General features: G+C 37.2%; 3 protein-coding genes across 5 annotated transcripts; all 3 read left to right on the top strand.

Moving 5' to 3' along the window:
• The first annotated feature begins 1608 nt into the window (after positions 1 to 1608).
• Positions 1609 to 6918, top strand: LOC103321730 (potassium transporter 6). Its single transcript, XM_008223557.3, has 8 exons — positions 1609 to 2288; positions 2381 to 2870; positions 2963 to 3016; positions 3645 to 3905; positions 4000 to 4052; positions 4786 to 4909; positions 5009 to 5263; positions 5573 to 6918. The coding sequence occupies exons 1-8, from the start codon at positions 2250 to 2252 to the stop codon at positions 6619 to 6621; spliced, it is 2325 nt and encodes a 774-aa protein (XP_008221779.2). The 5' UTR covers positions 1609 to 2249; the 3' UTR covers positions 6622 to 6918.
• Positions 6919 to 15142: 8224 nt separating this feature from the next.
• LOC103321729 (putative alpha,alpha-trehalose-phosphate synthase [UDP-forming] 10) lies at positions 15143 to 19954 on the top strand. 2 transcript variants are annotated; one of them, XM_008223556.3, is made up of 5 exons: positions 15143 to 15323; positions 15676 to 15734; positions 16803 to 18853; positions 18944 to 19217; positions 19320 to 19954. In XM_008223556.3, the coding sequence occupies exons 3-5, from the start codon at positions 16872 to 16874 to the stop codon at positions 19641 to 19643; spliced, it is 2580 nt and encodes an 859-aa protein (XP_008221778.2). In that variant the 5' UTR covers positions 15143 to 15323; positions 15676 to 15734; positions 16803 to 16871; the 3' UTR covers positions 19644 to 19954. The 2 variants fall into 2 exon arrangements, with proteins under 2 accessions (XP_008221778.2, XP_016647742.2); XM_016792256.2 differs by having other exon boundaries at positions 15168 to 15323; positions 15664 to 15734.
• Positions 19955 to 23240: 3286 nt separating this feature from the next.
• LOC103321728 (uncharacterized) lies at positions 23241 to 26984 on the top strand. Of its 2 annotated transcripts, none has more exons than XM_008223555.3 (7): positions 23241 to 23712; positions 23837 to 23926; positions 24038 to 24214; positions 24832 to 25002; positions 25232 to 25444; positions 25526 to 25614; positions 26075 to 26984. In XM_008223555.3, the coding sequence occupies exons 1-7, from the start codon at positions 23580 to 23582 to the stop codon at positions 26738 to 26740; spliced, it is 1539 nt and encodes a 512-aa protein (XP_008221777.2). In that variant the 5' UTR covers positions 23241 to 23579; the 3' UTR covers positions 26741 to 26984. The 2 variants fall into 2 exon arrangements, with proteins under 2 accessions (XP_008221777.2, XP_088902185.1); XM_089046059.1 differs by having other exon boundaries at positions 23291 to 23716.
• The last annotated feature ends 321 nt before the right edge of the window (positions 26985 to 27305 follow it).

Raw genomic sequence — 27305 nt, 5'->3', positions numbered from 1 at the left:
GTTCATGAGCTCTTAAACCACTCTATGATATGCGACTTAAACCAACCTATAGGTCGCTCCTTCCACTTATTGGCGACACTGACTCAGTTGTGGAATTGGGCCCAGTTGCGTACTAAGCTCGATATAAAATGTTAAGAACCCATGGGTAGAACTTGCCCCTAAATACCGGCTTGTAAGGGAAAGGTGTCCATGAACTCTTAAATCACTCTATAATATGCTATTTTTCCAATACAGGATCTTGAGTTCTAACACCAAATCCCACTTAAGGCTTCTGAAGAATTGAAAAAGAGGATATTTTTGCATGATATCATTGTTGGCAAATATTTTTTTTGTCTCTTTACAAGTTAATTAGTTGATGGAAAAACTATGACTTACATTGCCTCTTCAGAATTGGGAAGCACCAAAATTGCTTGGAATATCATGAAGAGGTAATTAAACTCTAGCTTATAAAGAAAGCATTAAGAATCCTATTAAGTTGAAGCAGCTAAAGGGTGCTTGCGAATGAGCAATTGAGCTAGCCGTACAGCTAGTTGGCCAAATAAAGCCATAAAGTCCCAAAAAAGTTGTTGCGTCTATCCTAACAAAACCCCCCATTAATTTCAACTTAATTTTTTTTTTGGTGGTGCAAAAGCAAAAGCGAAAAGCCATTTAAGACACCACCCCAAATTGAGGCGCGGAATGATTCTGTGCAAGATTCCCACTGCACTGCAGATACAAAACAAATGGGAAAGAATGGCATGGAGGTCTTCTTCTTCTTCCTTTTAAGCCTTTTGAAGTTTCCTATCACACACACACACGCATTGGCCTTCGCTTATTAAGAGTGATAACCTATCAAACACTACACGTACGTGTTGCGTTTGAGTCAAACTCCCAACTTGTTTAAATCCATTGGCTTGACAAAATATTCACACCATCAAAAGCCTGAAAGCTGCCTGCTCTTTGTATTATTATCAATTCATCACTTTTATTATTCAGCTTGAGCTTTCTGAACCCACCACGCGAAATTGCGTCCAAGATTTAAAATCTTTATAAATATCTTTTTATATGGAAGTGATAATCACAGAATTATGAGTCACATTATATACCTTTCAACTAACATCAAGAAAGTCAAGATTCATGTTCGGTGGCTGCCTGAAGCCTAACAAAAGTATATTCCAGAAAGTAACTATTGAATTTAACAGTCATTTCACACACAAAAAGGTCACAAAACATGTATAAAATTATCAAATACTGAACCTTTGGGCTCTTCCCAGAAATGGAAAGCGATAATTTATTCTTCTTTTCTCTTTTTTCTTTTCTTCTGAGGAAGATTCTAAAAAAGATTGGATTTTTATGGTCAGAAATAATTAACTTGACAAATATAATTTAATGCGTTTTTCAGCTGATACCAGTGCGTCAGTTATCTTCACCAGTGGCATTTACTGGGTCAACTATCTGGAAAATTTACAAAAAGCATTATTATAGATTCGGAAGCCTCAGCAGAAATTTGTCTGCTGGAATTCGGAGAAGGCTGCCACTTCACCACTCTCTCTGTCTCAGAGCCAAGTGCCCTTTAATTTACTCTCTCAGTGAGAAACCATAAAAGCCCAGAAACGCAAAAATCCCACCAACTGCAATAATACAAAGACAATCTCTCTCTCTCTCTCTCTCTCTCTCTCTCTCTCTCTCTCTCATTGTGTCTTTCGCTTTCTCTCAGACAAGCTTGACGCCAAATATTCTAATCTCTTTTGTATTACTGACTACTTTGTAGAGCCACCATCATCTTTGGCCTTTCGTGCTTGTTCTCCCTTGTTGGTTGTTCACCTGCTGTCTACATTTTCTTCTTTAAATTTATTATTTAAAGACACTATCTTTTTCTCGCGGCCTAGTTAAACAAAGAAGTTGTTTTCGTGTGTGTGTGTAACGCTCTCTTTGTGTTCAGTATTCTCAAAAACCTTTCCTGGGGAGGCGTTTTCGTTGAGTCTCTTCTGGTTTTTTTTTTTTTTTACAGAGATTAAGAAAGGGGGGGTTCTTTTTAAGATTACGAGGCAACCCATCAAAGATTCAGAAAGTCATTGAGTAAATAAACAATCTCATCGGATTTTTCCTATTAATTAAACCCAAAAAAAAAAAAAAAGAATGCGTGTAAGTCTCTGATTTTACTCAGAATATAAACTGAGGAAGGTGTTTTTGCAAATGGGTTTCATTATTTTTCTCCAATCTAAGGCAACAATGGCTCTGTTTGACTACTGAGAGTGAGACGACCCACCATGGATCCGGAAACAGGGATTTATAAAAATCATGTAAAGGTGCAATTTTTTCTCTATTTTCATATTTATTTTTTGCATTGAAGAAAAACCCATTTCATTGTAGTAATCAAATTGTTGTTTTTTGGCCACAGAAAGAATCATGGAGAACAATTCTGACTCTGGCTTATCAGAGTCTTGGTGTTGTCTATGGGGATTTGAGCACTTCACCTTTGTACGTGTACAAGAGCACATTTGCTGAAGATATTGAACACTCAGAAACCAATGAAGAGATTTTTGGCGTCTTGTCCTTCGTATTCTGGACCCTCACTCTGGTTCCACTTCTCAAATATGTGTTTATTGTGCTCAAAGCTGATGATAATGGCGAAGGAGGGACATTTGCTTTGTACTCGTTGCTGTGTCGTCACGCCAGAGTGAGTTCGTTGCCCAATTGCCAATTGGCTGATGAGGAGCTCTCTGATTACAAGAAGGAAAACACTGGCTCGTCACTACAATCAAGTTTCGGGACGAGGTTGAAGTCCACTTTGGAGAGGCATAGGGTGTTGCAGAGATTTTTGCTTGTTCTGGCCTTGATTGGCACTTGCATGGTGATTGGTGATGGTGTCCTCACACCATCTATTTCTGGTAATTTTTGGTTTCTGTGCTTATGGGTTTTGGATAAAAAGGTAAAATTTTGTGTCGTTTTGATAACTGGAACTTGCTTTAAATTGGTGCAGTATTTTCTGCGGTTTCAGGGCTGGAGTTTTCTATGTCCGAAAAGCATCACAAATGTAAGATAGTTATTTTTATTTTTTCCCATATCTCTTTTGGAACATTGGCTGTATGTTAAGAGCTTGAAGAAAATTGGAAAATTCTTGTTTAGTAGTTTTCAACCTGAATCTCCCTTCCTCTGAATTGCTGGGATTAAAGGAATAATTTAGTCCAATTTTTTCCAACTTGTTAAATCGCCAGCTTTTTTTCCTCTTTCCGGTGCAGCTCATCTTCACCAATCATAATTTCCTTCTATTTCAAAATAATTATGATCTTCTTCTTACTTTAATTGTCTTAGTTGTCATCCCCGAATTGGCCATAATTCTAGTACCTTCCATAAGTCATTGCAGATCTTTCTCATGTTTGAAGTTCTGAAGTAACTACCACCACTACTGCTTCAGACTTGCATGTTGTGTTATTTGCACTTCCAGTCTAGTAAACTTTTCATGTCAATACATAGCTTTGAAATTTGTACTGATGAAATGTGTTGTACTGTTGTTCTTGCACTTGACAAGTTTTGGTGTCTGCCTTCCATTAATCTCATTGGGTGATTGATTGGACAGTTTGATTTCACTCTTCTTATATAAAATAACATGGCTACTTTGCATTTATACTTCCTCCTCGAAGTTTGATAAATTTTTTTTGCAGATGTAGAAGTTCCAATTGCATGCATCATTCTGATAGGCCTGTTTGCACTTCAACATTATGGAACTCATAGGGTTGGGTTCTTGTTTGCTCCTATAGTTCTGACATGGCTTCTGTGCATTAGTGCAATTGGTCTTTATAACATACTTCACTTCAATCCGAGTGTGTACAAAGCACTTTCTCCACACTATATGTACAAATTTTTAAAGAAAACTCAGAAAGGAGGCTGGATGTCCCTGGGTGGAATCTTGTTGTGTATAACAGGTCAGTATGTATGGATAGGATTGACTTGCATATGTATGCCGTGACAAGCAAAGTGGTTTGCCTGTTTTTCTAATACACTTACTAACTTTTCCAGGTTCAGAAGCCATGTTTGCTGATCTTGGACACTTTTCACAATTGTCAATCAAGGTACATTATTTAGAAAGCTCAAAACTATAATGCAATCTGATTATGAATTAATTTAGCATGGCTTGTTATAACTTATATTATCCAGAAATGGAGTTTATATGGTAGTATTGATAATGCATTTGTATAATTGTGGTTCAGTTGGTCGGTGATAGTTAGTGTCTGCTTCGCATATTAGTGTTGTATTTGTATGATGGAGACTTTAATTTTGTGCCTCATCTCAATGAAGCTGTTTTTTATGATTAATGTTTTGGAAATTAGGAAAAGATAAACGTCGCACCTGCAGAGTTTATATCCTGTTGCAGTTTAGTGCCCTTTCTAAGTATTCCTCATAGACATGTGCAGCTGTAATCATATTTGGGTACAAAGCAGATACAACAGAAGTGGTTCTTTTGACTTGGTGAAGCAAGACATCATGACTAGTCAAAGGCAAAGCTAATCTTGGGGTTTCCTTCTTGCTATGTCATGTATCAGCTCTGTTTTACTTTCCAAGAGGAGAATCTTGGCCCGCTCGATTTATCTCCTGGAAAAGAAGAATAAATTTTCTACACTTGCTTTTTTAATGATTTTGTTTTGATTGTCCAAGATATGCGACATTTTTCAAGAATATTTTCTTAGAAGTTATACCAGATAAGAGTGCAGCTTAGAACTATGGCACTCATTTGTGCTCTTATTCATCCTGGTACCGTTATCAAAACGACCACTTTGTCTAATAGATGTTCACATTTTTTTGCAGATTGCTTTCACCTCTTTGGTTTATCCAGCTTTGATTTTAGCATACATGGGACAAGCTGCCTATATATCTTCACATCACACTGTTGGAAGTAATCCTAAGATTGGATTTTACGTATCTGTACCAGGTAGACATCTTTATTTTTTTTTTATTTTTAGCAGGAAGTTTCTAGATTTGAAAAATATGCAACTTCTTAGCTAATCTGACACCCCACACTACTTCTCAGAGAAATTGAGATGGCCTGTTCTGGTAATAGCTGTACTTGCTGCCGTAGTAGGAAGCCAGGCTATCATCACTGGAACTTTCTCAATCATCAAGCAATGTTCTTCTCTGGATTGCTTCCCAAAAGTCAAAATAGTCCATACATCATCCAAAATCCATGGTCAAATTTATATCCCCGAAATCAATTGGATCTTGATGGTGTTATGCTTGGCTGTTACTATTGGTTTCAGAGACACAAAGCGTATGGGTAATGCTTCAGGTATGAAATCATTCACAAATTAGTAAACCAATGAATGCTTGATATTTCCTGTTACTTTGCTCCATAAACTTTATTGATCTCACAAATTAGCTAATATCTTAGCCACAGCCTTAATCATGTTTTTATTGGATGTATGATAGTAACCAGGCACATCCTTAAGCATATTTTACTGATCATCTATTTCATCTATTTCATGCTTAGTACAGGCTTCTGCATCTATTAGCTGGATTAATCATTTAGTTATCCCACATATGATGATGCTTGCATTCCAGTTAAATTTATTTAACCCAAAACTTTTATGTGGAACAGGTTTTGCAGTTATCTCTGTGATGCTGGTCACCACCTGCTTAATGTCCCTAGTTATTGTCCTATGCTGGCAGCAGAGTGTCTTTGTTGCAATTTGCTTTGTGATCTTTTTTGGCACAATCGAAGCTCTTTACTTCTCAGCTTCTCTTGTCAAGTTCACTGAAGGAGCCTGGGTTCCTGTTGCTCTTGCTCTCTTTTTCTTCATTGTCATGTATGTTTGGCACTATGGCTCAATCAAAAGGTATGAGTTTGAATTACAAAACAAGGTCTCCATTAACTGGTTGCTCAGCCTTGGTCCCAGCCTTGGAATTGTACGAGTTCGTGGGATTGGCCTCATACACACTGACCTTGTATCTGGAATTCCTGCAATCTTCTCCCACTTTGTGACCAACCTTCCAGCCTTTCACCAGGTCCTAGTTTTCCTCTGCATCAAATCTGTCCCAGTTCCCCATGTTAGACCTGAGGAACGGTTTCTAGTGGGCCAAATTGGCCCTAAAGAGTACCGACTCTATAGGTGCATTGTGAGATATGGATATCGTGATGTTCACAAAGATGACATGGAATTTGAGAATGATCTTATGTGTAGTATAGCAGAGTTCATACGCTCAGGAAGCCCTGAGTCCAATGTTACAAGTGAAGATTTGGGGAAGGAAGACGATAAAATGACAGTTGTTGGGACACGTTCTACTCATGCAGATGGGATTCAGATGAGTGAGCATAGCACTGAAATGAACGAATCAGTGCAAAGAGAAATAAGGTCACCACCCCCGACCCGACGAAGGAAGAAGGTAACATTCATTGTTCCAGAAAGTCCGAAGATCAACACGGGTACAAGGGAGGAATTGCAGGAGCTAATGGAAGCTAGGGAAGCCGGCATTGCATACATACTTGGGAACACATACATGAATGCGAAGAAAGGATCTAGTTGGATGAGGAGGTTTGCAATCGACTACGGATATGAATTCTTGAGGAGGAATAGCAGGACATCCAGCTATGCACTCAGCGTACCACATGCATCTACTCTGGAGGTGGGCATGATCTACCATATTTGATTTTGATTATACTAAAATTATAATGTAAATTGTACATCTTTGTAAAGTTGTGCAGTAGTTGAAAGCCGATGCATTATATATAGTGGTTGAAAAAAAGATATCCCATCAATTTAGTCACTTTCTCGATACACAGGGCTTGTTCATCATCCTCCTTTTTGGGTTTGTGAGAGGATAACGAACTTGTGTAGCTTTCTTTTTTTTCTTTTTTATTATATATTTCCTTTGGATTGAGAGAAGGGACTTGTTCAATAGGATTGTCAAAATAGTAGCATACTATAGATTCCTCAAGTTCCTACACATCTCTTTCTTCTTACCCTGTTCTTGTACAAATGAGGCATCATCAATCTTTCTATCTAAATATTGCGCACCAATTGGAACGCAAATGTTCAAAAGCTATTGATGGGCTAGAGGCTCTTTTGTAAGGGGGTTCGTTTTGGGTTGGGCTCTGAGAAGAGAATTAGGCTCTCACTCTTTTCAAAACCAGAAGTTAACCACAAGTTTGGACATTGACAAAAAAAAACCCAACAACGAGCAACTTTGAATTGGAGATGAGTTTGTGAACAGGTTTGCTCTTTGGAGGGTTGTTGAAATAGAATAGTTGGGCTTTTTTTATATAAAAATAATAATAATAATTTATAAATACATTCGATATTAGGAAGAGGGAATTCGAACATAGGACCTAAAGTAAATTACAAGAATAACTACTGTTAACCACTTGAGATAGAAATCTCTTGCTTATTTTTTATCTTTTAAGTCTATCAATATCCGAATTTGAAACTTCGTCGAACACAATTGAAAATACAACTTAAACTCATAGGTAGCTAGTTGGCATCAATAGTTAAACTAAAAGTTTATTGAAATGAGAGGGAAGTACACATTAAAAGCTAGTGATGTATACTTCTCCCACGCAATGTCCTCAATTCATTTTTCATGATGGCCTCCAACATTGTTGATTGCCATAACTTCATCATTCTGTCGAGAAGTTTAGCATTTGTGAAACTTCTGATGGCATAGCATTTTGTAATATGGACCAGAAGCTTCAAATGCACGCAATGTAACAAAAATAAAAAATAAAAGAGAAGAGAAGAGAGAGCAGTTGTGGATAAACCTGAAAATCACAACTCACAACTCACGCGTAACAACCCCTTTATTTATTTATATTTAATAAAATGCAGCATTATCCGACAATAAAAAAAGAGTCTGTACCCAAACCCTCCTCTCTCTCTCTCTCTCTCTCTCATCCATACCAGAAAATTTGCAATTTCAAAACGAAGAGTCGTCTTCTCTTCTCTTCCTCCCTCCCCCCTTCCCCTCACTATTCTTAAAACAAATGCTTTTTTAGAACGCGATAGCGTGAAAGACACGCTTGGAACATTAACCATTGGAAGAGAGACCCTGGTTATTGGGTCCCACGGGCCAACGGCGTGAGTCCCTTTGGATTAAGGCCCTACTCCCCACCGCCTGCCTGCCCTTTTATATATCCCCACGAAACGCGGCGTCTGGATAAACTCGGGCCCACCCGGAGCATCCCCCAATGAGGGATCTTCAATTCTTTGACTTAAAGGTCACGTGATACCCGCGTGACAAGGGCGTGCTCGCTGTCGGTTCTCAGGAGGGGTCGGCTGACGTGGAAGGCTCGGATGGTGATGATGGTGGTGAGGGTGGGCCCCACACGAGTTAGGTCATCGTAGTGGCCGTCGCTGGGGACATTTTGAGTGCTTCCACATGTCGAGGTGTCCGTACTCGGGTCTCAGTAGGGGTACGAGGAAAATGGCAAGTGGAGAAAAGTTGGAGAAATCCTTGTCTGCTCGATTTTATCCACTTTTTATTTTGAAACCCAAATCGGCCCTGGCCTGTGATACTAGAACACTTCGTCTTCGATATAATTATGTGCTTGCCATTACTTTTGCTACGCAATTTACTTCGTATTAAATGGTTTTAGCAAAACCATTATTAGTGCGCAAAACCATTATTAGTGTGCACTCTCTTTTTCAAAATTACGTTCAAAGGAAAGAATTTCGTTAGGACTAATCGATCGTCTACTCCTATTACGCCATGGCAAACGTGTATTTTAACTAATTTTTTATTCGTTTAGTGATATTTCTTTTTAACAAAATTAAAATTATAAAGAGTTTCTAAGTTTAATTTTCTCTTTTTTTAAGATTTAAAAATTTTGATATACAAACTCAAGTGGTTAAGAGCATTTACCTATATATTTAAGGTCTTAGATTTAATTTCACCCTCTTCAATATCGTTTGTATATTAAAAATAGTAATATTATAGTATGCATTGTCATTTATCATGCCCAAATAACGGGGGGCCACAACCACATTAGCTTCCTTGCTTCCATGCTTGTAACATATATTTGTTAAAATTTTGAATATACTTGTTTTTTTAAAGTGGTTTTGAATATACTTGTGTTTGCTAACATAAGAGAATCTCCAATAGTCTCTTTAACAGTTTTAGAATGTTAAAATATGTGAGCCATATCATCAAAATCATCTCCAACAGCCTTGTCAAACTCAATCATCAAAATTGTAACCTCTTTCACTCTCTTTAGGACTGGTAAGTTGACATTGGAAAAATAAAACCTATAAAATGTTAAAAACATGAATTTTTTATTTTTAAACACTAAATACATAGACATTTTTCACATGTTTTCGTATTTTTCATTATTTTCCATAACATTCCATTAATTGAATTGAAAAGTCTATTGAAGCATAAATTATTAAAGTAGCAAACAAAACTTTTCAAATTGCCAGATAAGTCAACAAACTTCAATTTGAAAAGTTTAGTTTGCTACTAATGTTGGAGATGCTCTAAGAGCAGCTTGTCTGTAAAAGTCTCTTTTTATATTCAAACATCATTAGTAAGAGAAAATAGACTTAATTATTGATATTCCTTTTGAAACTATATTTCAGTCTCACTTTGTCATTTGAAATTCGAAATGACTCACTTTACTCTCTAAAGTCCAATTATATATCTCACCTTATTATGTCAACTCCGTAAATAAAATAAAAAGTTAAATCATGTGTGGCATAGTGAGTCCCACCAATTAGTTTGATAGTAGATAATGAATTTTGTGAAGGATACTTCTTGCCCCATTTTCTGGAAGGAGATACTCCTTCATGCAAATCATGGTTTGATACATATACAAAAATAATACATAAAAAACACACACACACAAAATTGAGATATTTAGTCATATGCCCATTCTTAGCACTAATAATATAGATAAACCCTACACCATTTAATTTCTATAAACAAACCGGAAAAAAAAAAAAACCAAAAAATGACAGCTAGCCTTATTTAAATTACTTTGATGCCATATTTGAGTGTTTTGGGTTTGTATGAGGTTTTGGGATTGAGCTTATTTTAAGAAATTGATGGCAGTTTTGTAATTTATAAGAAGTTAAAAGCCTATTTGTTATGTTGTAAATGAGCTTTGTGTGTGTTTCTAAAGAACATTTCATATGTTTTTTTTTATAATTTGAGCCCATATATTGAGTATAATAGTGAATCTCCCAAAAAAATTTCTACACACATATTAATTTGCCATTAATTGGAATGCATGACCTCTTATTTATAGAGGAACGAGAGCAATCTTGTTCAGAAGTGAAAAGAGTGATGGTAATTTGGGAAAAGACCAAGTCATGTGTGCCATTAATGTTATTCGAACGCGGAATGCCAGTTGGGAAAGTGATGTCCTAAGTCACACTTGCCGAGTCAAGCTTTTTTTTGGAGCCACACTCAATATCCATCTTTCAAACAAAAAAACAATTAAAAAAATTAAAAATTAAAAAATGCAATGCAAAAAAGCATATAAAGTTCAGGAAAAAAAACCAACTTGACAGTACGACTTCACAATTCACAGTTCACAGGTTCTTGGGGACCTCAATGCGAAGTCACGAAGCTTAGCAGAACCAGCTGTCATTTATTAACGCATAGCTCATCTCGTCCACTTTTAATAAATTTTTAATTGATTAATTAATTATAAATGGGCAATGAATGTGAGTGAGTTACCTTTGTCAATATGAACATTTCCACCCACTTGCCATGGCAAGGCAATAGCTATTACTATTCACGTGAATAGTGGTAGTCCTTGCAATTCACATGATATATGATAAGAGGAATTTATACAGAGTTTTGGTGTGGGAAATGAAGAATATGACTAAGTATTTATTTAAAGATTGATGACGTCAGCAAACCCAGGCAACAAGGTTGTTCTTGCCTTTGGGCATGCCTAGGCTTGTGGAGCCCACCAGCTGCCCTGGTTGCATTTACCTGTTGGAACCTCTGCAGGGCTTGGGCCCTCTCCTGCTCGGGCCATAGCTAACTGCTGGAAGTAGGGTTGGGCACGTTACGGGATGACACGGGACTGGATAGGAGAATCGAGATAGGATGACACAGGATGAGAGTTTTTGAAAACACATTCAAACCATACCAGACCCAAATGAGACCGATATGATTCGGTATCAATGTTGATACCTACCAAAAAAAAGAAGTTATTTATTTATTTATTTAGCCATTTACTTTTGGTAAATGAAAAGTAAACTAATTGAAGAAAATAGAAAGAAAAAGAAAAAGCAAAGTTTGGGTCAAATGCATATCAGTTTCTTTCAAATATACCGTTAGCAAATATGTAAGCTTGAGAGAGAACTACAGGCAGTTGCAGTTATTGTTTTGGGTTGGGGCTTTCCTTTTCCACAAGTTTGAAGAACATAGAGAGAGAGAGAGAGAGAGAGAGAGAGAGAGAGAGAGAGAGAGAGAGAGAGAGAGAGAGAGAGAGAGATGAGGAGGAGGAGAAGAAGAAAATGAGATCGATCGATGGTGGAGGATTTGGGAATTACAGCTTCAAATCATGATTGAGAAAGGGGAAGAGAAGAGAAGAATAGATAGAGGGAAGGAAAGGAAAGGATGGAGGAGAAACAAAGCTGAGTCGAAATTTCTGTGGGAAAGAGAGGAGAAACTGAAATTAAATTAGGATTATTATTTACCTGTACTATTCGGTGCAAGTATAGCACCAAACGGGATCACAAATCTGAAATCGTTGTCTTGCCAAACAGATAACAGGATGACACGGTATCATCCCGTTTACACGTCAACACCAAATGGGACGACATGAGATTGGCACGGTTTCTGGATGATTTCGGTATTTCGGTTTTGATGCCCACCCCTAGTTGGAAGTGCTCTAAAATCTTCTTCATTATACACTGTACACCGTACAGCAAAGGCATCTTCTTCTTAGGCTCTGTTTGGTTCATGAAATGGATTTGAGGGGAAATTACTTCCCATGTCATTTTCTAAGGAATGGGAAATAGAAGATTTTTTTTTCATATTTGGTAATGCCGGGAAAGTAAATGGGAGATATCACTTTATTTCATTTCGTATGTTTGATTTGAGTAGGAATGAGACAAAATGATCATGAAAAATGTGCATTTAATGTTGGCTCATTTTTCCAAATTTTCCTATGATAAGGGAAAATAAAACCCAAATTGGAAGGAGGGGCTTCTCTTTTTCCCCCTTACTTTCTCATATACAAAGTAACCATTTTCAATGCCTGAACTTACCAAACATAAGAAAGTAATTAATTTTCTATTTACAAACCTAACGAGGCTTTAGGAGATATTCCTTTTTGTTCCCCATGAAAGCTAATACATATTTTATTTATTTGTTTGGTTCGGTTTTGAATTGGATAAATGATAAATTAGAAACGACTGGGATGGATATTATCACGTTTTTTTAAATAGAAATTAGGATAAAAAATTATTTGTCTGATTAAATAAAAAAATTTTTTGGTCGAAGTCTGATTAAAGATTTAAAGGTGAGTTGAAGCATCTTTTGACTTTATTATTGGATAACATTCGTGCTATCCAATAATTATCTGTATAATTTATAATTTATGGAAAAATACCACAAAATAGAAACACTTCACTAATAAATTCCAAGTTAGCATAATAGCATGCATGACAAGCTAATCATGCACACACACAAAAAAGGTAACTCCTTTGTGTTTTGTACAAGATTTCCCCTTTTTATTTTATCCTTGCATATGGGGTTGTTTTATCTGTGATCTCTCCATTTCTAATATTGCTTCAAACACAAATAAATTAAGGAAATTGAAGAAATAAGACTCTAGTTACGGTGTTAAGTGTGGTTGTAAAAGCACACTAGAGTTTGAATCCCTCGTCTTTTAAAGTTGTTATTACAACCCCACAAATGTTAATTTACTATAGATGTTGGATTAGAATAATTTAGGCTATCATTGATCTACTTAAATTTAAAATGAAAATAAGTGACCCCTATAATTAGAGTTAAGCTAGCTACGATGGCCAAAGTCGAGGCCGCGCCTAGGGCACGGCCACTGTTCAAGGCGGATGGACGGCAAAGGCATCCTGGCTAAAAATCAATCCAAAAAGAATATCATAATAAATTAAGAGTGCAGAGGTGTGCCATGAATTGCAAGGATGTTTTGCACGGAGTACATTTTTTCAGATTTATAAGTTCAAAAGGATGTTTTGACATTAATATTGATTTTTTGTTGTTAGGGGGAAGTGCATGAATCTCACAAGGTTAATTGAACATCGCAGAGGCCTTTTCATGTGCAAGATTATCACCACCCAGTCACGAATGCCGTCGCTAATGGCGTGCGTAGAAACACAGAGTCGTGCTGAGTTCTTTGTTTTATTTTATTACTTGGTTGAGTTGAGGATAACGATGCAATTGGATGAGGTGGGACATAGTCAGATTAAAAAAATAACTCAAGGAAATTTGACCTAAACTTTGCTAAACAATTGGTATTAAAAAAATGTACGGCCATAAAAAACTATTGGAGGATAATGTTATTTAATAAAAGTTGTGGGGAAGTGCTTTCAATCCATCTCTAAAGTTTAAACAAAGGTGTTTAAGCTAACCCTTTTTTGGGTGACGGTGAGAAAGAACCAATTCATTTCCCACAACGACACTTTCAAAACTAATATAAATATTTGCCTCACCGACGCGGCTCATCAAAATCGTAGCTTAGGTTAAAAGTAAATTATGGTGACCTTGATTTCGTAAATTTATTATTATGGAGGAGGACACATTTGACTACGCTCCCTCCCTCCCTAGTGAAACCAGTCTACATCCCCCCACCTACATTATTTTTAATACATCTCATGATACACACACAAGTATATCATTTTTCATTTGCTTTTTATTTTTTATTTTTTATTTTTTTATGAAAAAATTCGACAGCAACGTGCAATTGGGTAGGATCTTATTAAAATCGAATGTTGAATTAGGTTAAATTGAGGGATTAATGCAGGATTTTAAATAAGATATATATGATATTTTCTTTTTTAATTCTGAGTGCACACTGGCTAGGTTTAAAGGCATATGTAGATATTTCATTTTACTTCAAGTTTTAGCTTAGGCTATAGCCTAGCTAGTTATCTGTTTTTCCCCATGCTTGATTGGATTAGCACACGATGAAAATATTTGACAATATTTAAATTTAAAGGATGTACGTTAATTGCGTTTTTATCGTTTCTCATATGACAAGTCAACATTATGTAAATTTTCTCTCTTGACTACACTAGTTGTGTCTTTACCTCTTCTTATATGACAAGTCTCATTAGGTAAGTTTTTCTCGTCTAACTACACCAATTATGACTTTATCTATCCTCATATGACAAGTCACAATACATAAGTTTATTCATTCTCTAACCATAGTATGTGCACTTGATTAATATATTGCTTTCAATAAATTAAAAATACATTTGAATATGGCATTTTGGATTTAAGGGATACTTGTTTGGTTTAGTTTCGAATAATCGAAGCTGAACCAAAATATAATGAGTTGAAACTTCAACGTACACAAATCAATAATACACGAGATGAGAATATATATGTACACGAGTAATTCAAATAAATACAGTGCAAATTTGTCAAATAAATGTCAAAACCACAACGTACATACATGTATACTATACTATAAAAACTTAAAACAATTAATTGCTATGGATGCAATTATCTTATAATTCAATAATTCAATAGTTGCTCCACTCTTATATCATATTCAACAAGATATGGAGGATCTGGCCGAGAAAAAAAAAAACCAAAAGATTTAATGAAAAGTTTCCTTTTATAAGAAAAAAGGAAAAAGGAAAAAGGAAACTAATGCAAATCTTATCCACAACATTAATACATGTGACTTTCGAAAGAAGCCCGCAAAATACAAAATAAAATAAAATAAAATTAGAAAAACCCTCTCAAGCGAAAAGAAGAAGAAGAAGAAAAAAAAAGCCGATGGTGGGGTCCACAAGAGGAGAGACACGCGCAATGAAAATAAAGAAAATCAAAACAGGAAACTAAAAGAGCACGAAAGGGTAGTATTGTCATTTTTGGAAATATAGTTGGAGGCCTCAACGTTATCCAAAATGAAACCTAACCCCAGAGTTAAAATAAACAAACCGCGGTAAAAAAACTCACATGGACTCTCTCTCCTTCTCCCTCTAAAACTTTCTTACTTTGTTTATATTTTAACATTCCGATCTCTCTCTTTCTTTATTTTGAGTTTGTAACACCAGCGCAGCCTCCATCTCTCTCTCTCTCTCTCTCTCTCTCTCTCTCTCTCTCTCTCTCTCACTTCCAACGTTAAAATTTAATTTGCCGTTTTCCGATAACCAACCGGCGCCGATCGCCGGCCTCCCACCGGAAAGGTAAGCTATTGTCTTCCTTGTTGATCTGCCTGCCGCTTTCTTATGCGGCGGCTTCTTGAATTTTCCATGCGGTCCGTTTGGTTCTCGAGAATTTGTGAGATAGCCATAGCACGTAAAAGTCTTGATCTCAGTCTCCTAAATTTACGCTTTTCAGTCGGCTGCACACAACTACTCGCCTTCGTTTTTGCTTGTTCTGGATTACTCACGAGCTTTCTTTTCTTCAACTGTTCTATTTTATTGGGAACCAAACGGACGGCAAAAGCGCTATAACCTGAATAGATTTTTTATTTTGTGCCTTTTGGTTTATGGAAATTTTGTCTTTTTGGAATGATTTTGACAGTTTTTTTGCCAGGAAGTTGTTGATCGAAGCTCCGGACGGGACTCTTAGTTTCATAATAAATTTTGATTCAGGTAATCCTCACGTTTTTTCACTTATATCCAGCGTATGCTGAGATCTTTTTTTACTTGTAGTTGCAGCATATAGCTTTCACAACGTACTTCATTTTCTTTTTGGTTGATAAATTTGTGTTCTTTTTCTTCGAACACAAAGAAAATAAATTAAATTTGTGTTCGTTTTCTTGTTTAGATTGGTAGAAAACTATTTTAGGAATTTATTCGTACGGGAAAGGTAGTTTACTGTGTCGTAGAGCCAGGATTTGTGTATATCTGCTAGATTTGCATCAAACCTTCAAAATATTAATAAAATCTGTGATGCGCACTGTTTGCTTTTTTTTGGAATACTTTGACTAGGTTGGATATTGCTGTTACGCTGGAAAAGGAAAAAAAGGAATTTAGTTCTTGTATACTACTGCACGTATTTGTGTAGGTCAATTTTATGCATCAGATTCAAATGATACGTGGAGAATAAATTCAGGATAGGACAATGGTCAATGTATGATGACAGAAGGGCCTTCTAGAAACCTATAATTATACTTTTTGTATGCTTGTACAACTCTTCCTTTACCTCATTTGATTAGAAAAAACTCTCTTTACGGTATAATTTTCTCTTCACCCTATTTGGATGCCCACACATCAGCTGTTTCAACTTCCTTTCAGCGTATTTGTACCGAAAAGGTGCTGCATTGGATGCATGCTTACCTGGTTACCGAGTACCTGTTTTTGTCCACACTTTTTTTGTTTTATAATCATGGATTGAAAATGGTGTAAAGAAAGAAACATGGAATTCAATTTATCATGGATGAGCAGGACATTCAAACACAGAGTTGAATTTCATATGCCTTGATAATTGATATACTTCCATATTCAGTATGTTTTATGGCGAATGTATTGTTTGCTCTTTCCTTTTGTTGCAACATAACATGTGAGAGGAAAGCATGTTATATTCAGTGTAATTATTTTGATTCTATTGACCAGCAATCAGAATTGGACCATGTGTAGTTTATTTGTTGTATGTGGGAAAAGAGGATTTAGTAAGTGGCAGCAGTTTAATGGTGTGATCATTCTTTCAATTTTGTGCAGGTTTGTGGAAATTACTATTTTCTGGTACTTTGTTGCTCTGCATGATTCAAGTAGAAAGGGTTTCTATTCATGGCATCAAGATCTTGTACGAACCTTTTTGATTTGGCATCTGGAGGACTTTTGGATATTCCTTGTACTCCAAGGGCCCTTCCACGTGTGATGACTGTTCCTGGCATTATCTCTGATGTGGATAGCAATGATGATGGGGATTCAGATTCCACATCATCTGTTTGTCGTGAGAGGAAAATTGTTGTGGCGAATATGTTACCATTACATGCTAAAAAGGATCCAGAAACGGATAAATGGCGCTTCAGTTTGGATGAGGATTCAATTTTGCTACAATCAAGGGATGGATTTTCGTCTGAAACTGAGGTTGTTTATGTGGGGTCTCTCAAGGCTGAAATAGATATCAGTGAGCAAGATGAAGTTGCACAGAAACTGCTGGAGGAATTCAATTGTGTGCCGACATTTCTACCCAGTGATCTTCAAAAGAAGTTTTATTTGGGGTTTTGTAAGCAGCAACTATGGCCCCTTTTCCATTACATGCTGCCTATGTGCCCGGATCATGGCGATCGCTTTGACCGGTCACTGTGGCAGGCCTATGTATCTGCAAACAAAATATTTGCAGACAAGGTGATGGAAGTTATTAATCCTGAGGATGATTGTGTTTGGGTTCATGATTATCACTTGATGGTTCTCCCAACATTTTTGAGGAAGCGATACTATCGAGTAAAGCTTGGATTCTTCCTTCACAGTCCATTTCCATCATCAGAAATTTATCGAACTATGCCTGTTCGAGATGAAATTTTGAGGGGTTTGCTAAATTGTGATCTCATTGGTTTTCATACATTTGATTATGCACGCCACTTCCTCTCATGCTGCAGTAGAATGTTGGGCCTGGACTATGAATCCAAACGAGGACATATTGGGCTTGATTATTTTGGCCGCACTGTCTACATTAAAATTCTTCCTGTAGGTGTTCATATGGGTCAGCTTGAATCTGCGTTGAATCTTCCGAATACAACTTCCAAAATTAAAGAGATTCAAGAGCAGTTCAAGGGGAAAAAGATGATTCTTGGCATTGATGACATGGATATATTTAAAGGCATCAGCTTAAAGTTTCTAGCTTTAGAACAACTCTTACAGCAGAATCCAGAGTTGCAGGGCAAAATAGTTCTGGTTCAAATTGTGAATCCTGCAAGGGGCTTAGGGAAAGATGTACAGGAAGCAAAGAGTGAGACATACTTAACTGCCAGAAGGATAAATGAGGTTTATGGTTCACCTACTTATGAACCGGTTGTTCTTATTGATCGTCCTGTCCCGCGTTACGAGAAGACAGCGTATTATGCTGTAGCAGAATGTTGTATAGTGAATGCTGTGAGGGATGGAATGAACTTAGTTCCTTACAAGTATATTGTTTGCAGGCAGGGAACTCCACTTATAAATGAAGCTTTAGGCATTACAGAAGATTCTCCTCAGACAAGCATGCTTGTTGTGTCTGAATTTATTGGTTGCTCACCTTCATTAAGTGGAGCAATCAGGGTTAACCCGTGGGACATTGATGCTGTAGCTGATGCCTTGAACTTGGCTATCACCATGCCTAAATCCGAGAAGCAATTACGTCATGAGAAACACTATCGTTATGTTAGTTCTCATGATGTGGCTTATTGGGCTCGAAGCTTTGCGCAGGATTTGGATAGAGCATGCCGAGATCATTATAGTAAACGGTGCTGGGGTATTGGATTGGGCTTGAGGTTCAGAGTTGTTTCCCTTTCTCCGAACTTTAGGAAGTTGTCTGTAGACCATATTGTCTCAGCATATAAAAGAACAAATAGAAGGGCAATATTCCTGGACTATGATGGAACTGTTATTCCCGAAGCTTCCATTATTAAGGCCCCAAGCCCAGAAGTCCTCTCTCTTATGAATTCCCTGTGCAAGGATCCAAAGAACACTGTTTTCATTGTTAGCGGTAGAGGAAGGACCTCTCTAAGCGATTGGTTTGCCTCATGCGAGACTCTGGGAATTGCTGCTGAACATGGTTACTTCTTAAGGTATGTCACTAATATGTTATTTGTTGAATTTTGAGCAAGCCCCTTCCTGATTTTTAAACTGAACTAAGGTATTTTGTTCTGTTGGTATAGGTGGAATAGAAGTTCTGAGTGGGAAACCAGTCCCGTTGGTGCCGATCTGGATTGGAAAGAAATTGTGGAGCCTGTGATGAGATTGTATACAGAGGCAACGGATGGCTCCAACATAGAAACTAAAGAGAGTGCTTTGGTATGGCATCATCAAGATGCAGACCCTGACTTTGGATCCTGTCAAGCCAAGGAATTGTTGGATCATCTGGAAAATGTTCTTTCTAACGAACCAGCAGTTGTTAAGAGGGGCCAGCATATTGTTGAAGTTAAGCCACAGGTAAGACTGCCTCCACTGAGTCTCTTTTCCCACATGCACATATACACTTACGCAAACACAATACTGGTGTGAATTTTTACACTAATGCCTTATTACATGCAGGGAGTAAGTAAAGGATTGGTTGCTGAGAAGATTCTTTCAAGAATGGTCAATGATGGGAAGGCACCAGATTTTGTGATGTGCATTGGGGATGATAGATCCGATGAAGACATGTTTGAAAGCATATTAAGCACGGTCACCAGTCCATCGTTGCCTTCTCCTCCCGAAATATTTGCCTGCACAGTCGGAAGAAAGCCAAGCAAGGCCAAGTACTATCTTGATGATGCCAGTGATGTTGTGAAATTACTTCAAGGCCTTGCTACTGCTTCAAGCCCAAAGCCTAGGCATCTTCCACATATCCAGGTTTCTTTCGAAAGCATCTATTGATTCGAACTGTCACCGTTTGCGTGACCTTAAATCATCGTTTTGGCCAGATGGATTCTTTTTAACCTCTGAAGTGGTTCGGGATCATGAAGGACTTGACCATTCTTGTTTTGTACGTGGTGACATCGAATATGTATTTATCGGTGCCCGGTAAGAGTGATTGGATATTTACAGATGGCGGTAATGGCTGTTTTTAACCGTTTGGGGGGCACCATTTAACTTGTATAGATACAATGTTTTTGTCACAATAGATAAATCTCAGTTCGATCCATAATGATATAATACATCCTCAATGCTAATTGTTTACTTGATCATCTTCAGTTTCACTTTATATTGTTCTGTGAGTGTCACCTGCCAAGTTTTTCCTTTGCAGTAAGTCAAGGCAATGCAATTCAATTCAATTTTGAAATGGCCAGGATGAGGATAATATTCTTGTCATAAGAAATAGATAGGTTCTCTCAAATAGTGACAAGCTCTAAAGACAGGAACAGGACAACACAGCCTGTATCCTGAAGGTATCTACTATCTAAATCACTAAACCCAATCGTCACAATTAATGGTCTGTCAGGTCAGGTGGTCCAAGAAAACTGTTATACATGGGGATATGGGAAGACAGTATGCTTCGAGAAGGGAAATACTTGTCCCATTATGGACTTTTATATTCTTTATTACTAACAGTTGATATGTGTGTACAAGATCATCGGGAAAAGGGAAATACTTGTCCTATTATGAACTTTATATTCTTTGTCAATATCAGTTTGATATGTATATATAATGAGATAATCAGGAATTAAATTGGGGTAGGCTTAATTTATATTTTTTGGAGATCTATTATAATGGGGTTTCCCTAACCCATCAACCACCACAACTGCAATCGTCGAACTATCACCAACATGGGTTCATTGCCAATCAAACCCAGAGATGCCTGTCTAGGTTTTGGGGAGAAAGAAAAAAAAACAGGAAGAGAGAAAGGAAGAAAGAAAGGAAAAAAAAACATTTAATGTTGTACAAGATTAAAACAGGAATTTCGACCCCAAAAAAAAAGAATAAAACAGGAAAGCAAAACATTTGAAGCTTTTCAAAGTTATATTGCACCTAGAGAAACACGTGTATGGCTCTAAAGGGAGAGTTTGATTTCTCAGTAGCAAACCTCCTGGTCTGTTTAATGGCTCTCAAATACAGCCTCCAAAGTCAATCCGACGGTTGGGGTTGGGAGTATATTTTTTTTGGGAGTTTCACTAAAACACCCAAAATGGGGGTTGAAATTATAAAAAAACCCAAGTACTATTTAAACATATAAACACACCCAAAATCCATCATTATACACACTCAAAACTCATTTATAAACACACCCAAAAAGTTGACTTTGGGGTTAATTTTGGGTGTGTTTCTATGTTTAAATAGTGCTTGGGTTTTTTTATAAATACATGTCTAGGATTGAGTTTTTTTATAAATTTGTAATTTTTTTTTAGGTGGAGAAGTGGGGCTAACACCCCAAAAAAGCTAAACAGACTGAGAACAAGTCAAATGAGTTCTGAACACCCTTAACACATCATCAGTCCACAAGGAAGCTATTCAAATAGGAGAAATATCATCAGTACAGAAGCCCATATCAGCTTCCATTCGCCAAGCAATCTGCAACACAGTTTTTCTCACGGTAATTACTCCAGCTAGGGGATGAAAATGAATGGGATCGGTCATTTGTATGAGCTGCACCTAAACCTGTATTTTGATTTACTTAAATGTGAGATTTCCCTACATAGTAGGGTGGGCTAATATATGATTTAGCTAGAATGGGCTTGTACAACTAAAACTATATCTGTATTTTCTAAAAACAACACTATACTGAGCCGACTCCAGCCCAAACGCAGAGCTTGTCTTTTTGTATTTTTGAAGAATTATTTTACACATATGTCAAACTACGATAGAGAAGGGTCAATCCAACTAAGAACTGTAAAAATGGATAGGACCAGCGTGGAGTCCAGTTGCACTATAATACAGAAATCACGCCCGCTATTTTGTGTGTGTCATCGGATGGGTGACTTCGTCGGCTGTGGCATCCAATAATTTATCTTGTCTCACATAATGTGACACCTGATTAGAGAGATAGGACCTCGTTATAGACAAGTTTTCCTTCGCTCCATCCAACCGTCCAACCCAACCTTTAGTGGGCTGCTTGGTCGCCGACTATGCATCGGTTCTATCCTATCACGTGTCATTTTGGTCAGCATGGCCTGGGTAGGTGTTTTATTTGGTCAACGGCCTGGGCAGCTAGGGTTGCCATTTGCCAATCTGACAGGGTTGGGCCCAGCCTCATGGTTAGTGACTGGGCCAATATGATTTGAGTTTTGGCCTCATGGTTTGTGATTGGTTCGTAACTATTCATACACATAAAAAATATTTAGAAAAATAAATAAAATAAAATAAAAAATACAAATTTATAAATAAACCCAATCCTAGACATGTATTTATAAAAAAACCCAAGCACTATTTAAACATAGAAACACACCCAAAATCAACCCCAAAGTCAACTTTTTGGGTGTGTTTATAAATGGGTTTTGAGTGTGTGTAATGATGGATTTTGGGTGTGTTTATAAAGTGTTTTGGGTGTTAGGTTTTTTTATAATTTCAACCTCCATTTTGGGTGTTTTAGTGAAACTCCCAATAAAAAACATACATATTATACATTTTTTTAAAATTCATATAGTTAACACAGCTTTTTTTGCCTTGGTTTAAAAACAAACCGCTATGATTATTAGAATGATGGAATGATAAAAATGGGAACACGATGAGGATCAATTATATAAGTAAAGTTAAAGAAAATAAGTTGCTTCTAAATTTAGCAAGAAAGGAAAATTACACTTAAACATGAAGTATTGTGCTAAAAATTTGTTGTGAGGAGTTTCAAAAGTGATATGGAAATTTGAGTTAGAACTTTCATCTTTTTCTCATCTTAGTCAATCAAGGTTGTGTGCTTCCTCTTTTAATTTGGGTCATTTGTTCTAATATAAGAGTTTAAAATTTTACCACGTGATCTTATTTTTAAAGATGTATACAATATTCTGTAGATCTTTGACGTTGATGAATAATATTTTGAGATATTTTTCTTATTAGTGAATTTTCATCACACTTGATTCTCGTTTATGTTCTTGGGGTTAGACGTTTGGTCGATCTATATCCGCATTAACAATCACATGTGAACCTCAATGCATGAAAAAAAAACCTGTGGGGTTAGTTACTGACTAGTGTTAATGACGCTCTTATCTTATGTTATGCACTAATGGTTCCTCAAATTGTCCGTTTTACCTCTAGACGAGTAGGTGATATCATCCCGTCAATATGCTCTCACTAGTAAAGGTCAAATTGTTGAAACAAAATTGAGCTGAAATATTTTCAAATATAATTAGAACAATAAACAAACGGTCATAATATCAAGTAACAACAAATAAATGATAATAGCATGTCGGAAATGGAAACTTGCATATTATAAAAAGAAACAAGGAACATGGAGAGAATTTAGGTGGAGAATAAATGCGGCCATGGTTAGTTTTCTTGTTATTTCTTTTTTCTTTTTAATTAAAAAAAACCCAGTAAATTCATGACACGATCCTCCCCGCAGCATATGATTCTTTCTCACTCTCTCACCGTTCACTCTTTAGTCCCCACTGACACAGGCGAGAGCGACCCTCTCTCTCCCTCTGCAGCTCTGCTTTTTTGTATTTCCTTTCCCTTTGCCTTTTTTCTCTCTTTTTTCATCTTTGTCGCTTGCATCTTTTCACACGCAGTTTCTTTCACATTACACTCAAATACACTGGTTTTGTTCGAAACACAGAACCAATACCCATTTGAGGAAGAGCATCTCCTAGCTCATATCACTCACATCACATTCTTGCAAAACCCAGATAGGATTTAGGGTTTCTTACAATGCTGGCAGCTTGAATGTTTCAGTTCTGTGCTGTTCCGGGCTTCATTGTGAGAAAAGGACTAATGGGTCGGAATGTCTTGGTGTTTGGTCTCGCCATTTTGGTTCTTTTTGGAGGCGTCTCATCAGCTGCTCCTACTGCTCCAGCAAGTGAGTGAGTTTTTTGAATTTATGTATACATGACTGTGAGCTTAGCTGCTATATGATCTGCTTTTGGTTTTGGAACTTTGGTTTGTTTTCAATCCGAACTTTTTTTGTTTGTTGGTATTTTCAGAGATTGTCAGTGGGGTTTTTTCAAATGCTGCTTCTGCTTTCATGAAATGGCTGTGGTGGCTGTGGTCACTCAGAGCAACATCCAAAACAGGTCTAGATCTCTGATGTTAATCCGCATTTTCATTTTATACTCTCTTGTTTTTTGAGGGTTTATGGTCTTCTATTCTGAAACGGTGGGGATTTGTGAAATTTATGTGTGCAGCGATTTCTGGCCGTCCGTTGATGAAGTATGAGAGTGGGTTTAATGTGGAGACAGTGTTTGATGGAAGCAAGCTTGGGATTGAGCCTTACTCTGTTGAGGTGTTGCCCAGTGGGGAGCTTCTGATTTTGGATTCTGCTAATAGCAACCTTTATAAGATCTCTTCCGCTCTGTCTCTCTGTAAGTGGCTTTTATGGAATGCATTGGGAAATTGCTTTGTTAGTTTGATTGAACTTGCAAGTAGAATTCTCCACTTTATGAAGTATGATTTGCAAAATCTGCTGTTTGGCCAAGTTAGTACCGGACTCGAGTTCTTACGAGAGTTTTATATGCTTTAGTGTCTCTTTGAGCCAGTTTGTCTTGATTGGCAAGCATTTGCATGTAGTTCAAAGGCGATATTTCTTTTATTATGTTTGGGTTTTGGGATATGGGATCCAAAAAATGATTCTAGGAGAAAGAAAAAATGCTGCTATTTTAAGGCTTCTTTATTCATGGCTGTCTTTCCAGGTTCAAATCTATTGGTAACTGTGCTTTGTATCCAAAAATTCCAACATCCAGCTTTTATATGATCTCGTCTTCCCTAAACTGGAAAGAGCCTTGATCTTTGTTGGATGCATGCTATATTGTGTCGATGTCTTCAGTCTACTCTGTACTACTAATTACACTACTAAATTTTAAAGAGATTTGAAGAGCTTCCCCTCAAGAAAATGAACTCCTTTATCATTGTTACGGATTCATTCAACTCTTTTGAGCTTGCATCTCTCATACTTTCACTCTATTTCATGGGAACACTGCAGACAGCAGACCAAAGCTGGTTACAGGATCCCCTGAAGGGTACTCTGGACATGTAGATGGGAGGACCAGAGAGGCAAGATTGAACCACCCGAAGGGGCTTACAGTTGATGACAGTGGAAACATTTATATTGCAGACACAATGAATATGGCAATCAGGAAGATAAGTGATGCTGGTAATTGCTAATTTTAAATTTGTTTAAGCATAAGTTTTTTCATTCATGTTCAGCATATCATTACAAAGTGGATTTGTTTCCTTTTTCTTTGTTGTTTCATTCTGACCTCGTCTTCACTACAGTAGTTTGTTATTGTAGTACCCATCATCATCATCATCATTATGATAATTTTTTTCCTAATTGGTAGCTAGATGTTTAATTTTGATGTCATTCAAATTTCTACTGTCAGGGGTTACAACAATTGCTGGAGGGAAACAGGGAAGTGGGGGAAGCCATGTGGATGGACCGAGTGAGGATGCAAAGTTTTCTGATGACTTTGATGTGGTTTACATTGGAAGCAGCTGCTCCTTACTCGTCATAGACAGAGGAAATCAAGCAATCAGGGAGATCCAACTCCATTTTGATGACTGTGCTTATCAGTATGGAAGTGGTTTTCCCCTTGGTAACTTCATTTACCCAAATATTTCCTTTTGGATGGTGTGAATATTGAAAAATACATAGGTACTTATTTTCATCATTGCAGGGATTGCAATGCTTGTGGGTGCTGGCTTCTTTGGTTACATGCTAGCATTGCTACAACGCAGAGTTGGTACAATTGTCTCTTCCCAAAATGTGAGTGCTGAGTTTTGCCTTCTATTCACTTTGTTGACATGGACACTTTGTGGGGTAGATGTTGGTTCTGCAGGTCATTTGTGCCCATCTTTCTTGTAGGAACTATTTGAAGTTACTCTCACATTTTGTTGGGTTTGTAAATAGGAAAAGTGGATCCCAGAAAAGATGCAGAATTCCACCTTTATTATTTGTAGTGAAATATTGTTGATACTTGAAAGAAAATTCTTCATGAAAAGAGGATTTTCTTTTTCTGGGAATCACTTCCTCAAAGTAGGACTTATTTTACACTTGCCTTGATTAGGTATTATGTACTACCTTTCTGCCATAACAACTTCAGTATGACAATAGTTTGATAAAAGTTCAATGTAATGCTTTTCCTTGAGAATCATAGATCATGACATATAGCTTCTTCTACGACAGCATAGAACATTCTTTTACCTTTTATATTACATTTTTGAAGGACCAAGGCCCAATGAAGACGAGCATTCCTCCAAGTCCATACCAGAAGCCTCTGAAATCAGTCAGGCCACCTTTGATTCCAACTGAAGATGAGCCGGAGAAGCAAGAAGAAGGCTTCTTTGGATCGATTGGGAAGCTTTTGGTCAATGCTGGGGCATGTGGTGCTGAAATTCTGGGAGCAATATTTCCTGGTTTTAGAAAAAAGCATCTAAACTATCAAGACCAAATTCAGCAGCAGCAGCAGAAGCATTCAAATTCTTGGCCTGTGCAAGATAGTTATGTGATACCAGATGAGGATGAGCCCCCTTCTATTGAAACCCGAACCCCCACCCCACGCAAAACCTACGCATTCATGGCCAAGGATGCTGAAACAATGCATCAGTTGCGGCAAAGCCGAGTTTTCTATAATGGGTGGGATGATATTCAGCAGCAGCAACAGCTGCAAAAACAACAACAGCATTATCATCGTTACCAATCATCAAACCCCAATACTTTCTATGAGCAGAGTTGTGAAAAAACCACTGAGATTGTGTTTGGTGAAGTTCAGGAGCAGGATGGGAAGGGTGAAGCTGTGGTCATAAAGCCTATTGATTATGGAAATCCCATGTTTAATCATTACAGTTTTACCTCCCAAATCAATCCTAGGGGTTATACCTATGGCTATTGATCATATATACGTAAGAGAGGCATATAGACATAGTTTTGATCTTATTTGATCTTTCATATAAATCTTTCAAATTTTAGGTTATAGGTGGTATCAAATCATTCTCTGATTTCCATGTGGAGAATTTCAGTCCTGGAGGTATCTCATTCTGGTCGACATATTGAAGGCCTTTGTTCAAGAATATTGCCCCTCTTACATAATTTCTTTCATAATTCAAGGAGGTGGTCTTCTCTGATGCTTTATTAGATATATTGTTATATCGCTTTCCCTGTTTCCTTGCAACCAAATTGCAAAAAGTGATATGGCGAACCCCCTTAAGAATCAGCCTCAAGAGTTTGAGTCATCAGATGAAATGTTTTTCACGTTTTAACTGGATGTGTTGTTTGAATCACAAGCACCAGTGCCTTTTTTTTTTCCCAATCCATTCATCATATAGTAAATCGGTTGGCTTTCGAAATTACCGATGCTTCTTTACATTTTCCATTTGTCACATTGGTTAAAAGAAGAGATAACGACTCTATTCATGTTTCACAAACCCAGTTTCCCAATTACTTGATGTTTCGATAAA

The sequence above is a fragment of the Prunus mume genome, linkage group LG2 (genome assembly GCF_029339155.1).
Source record: "Prunus mume cultivar Tortuosa linkage group LG2, ASM2933915v1, whole genome shotgun sequence".
NCBI classification, from domain to species: Eukaryota; Viridiplantae; Streptophyta; class Magnoliopsida; order Rosales; family Rosaceae; genus Prunus; species Prunus mume.
Note: the sequence above shows the minus strand (reverse complement) of the source record. Positions and strands in the feature narration are given on the sequence as shown.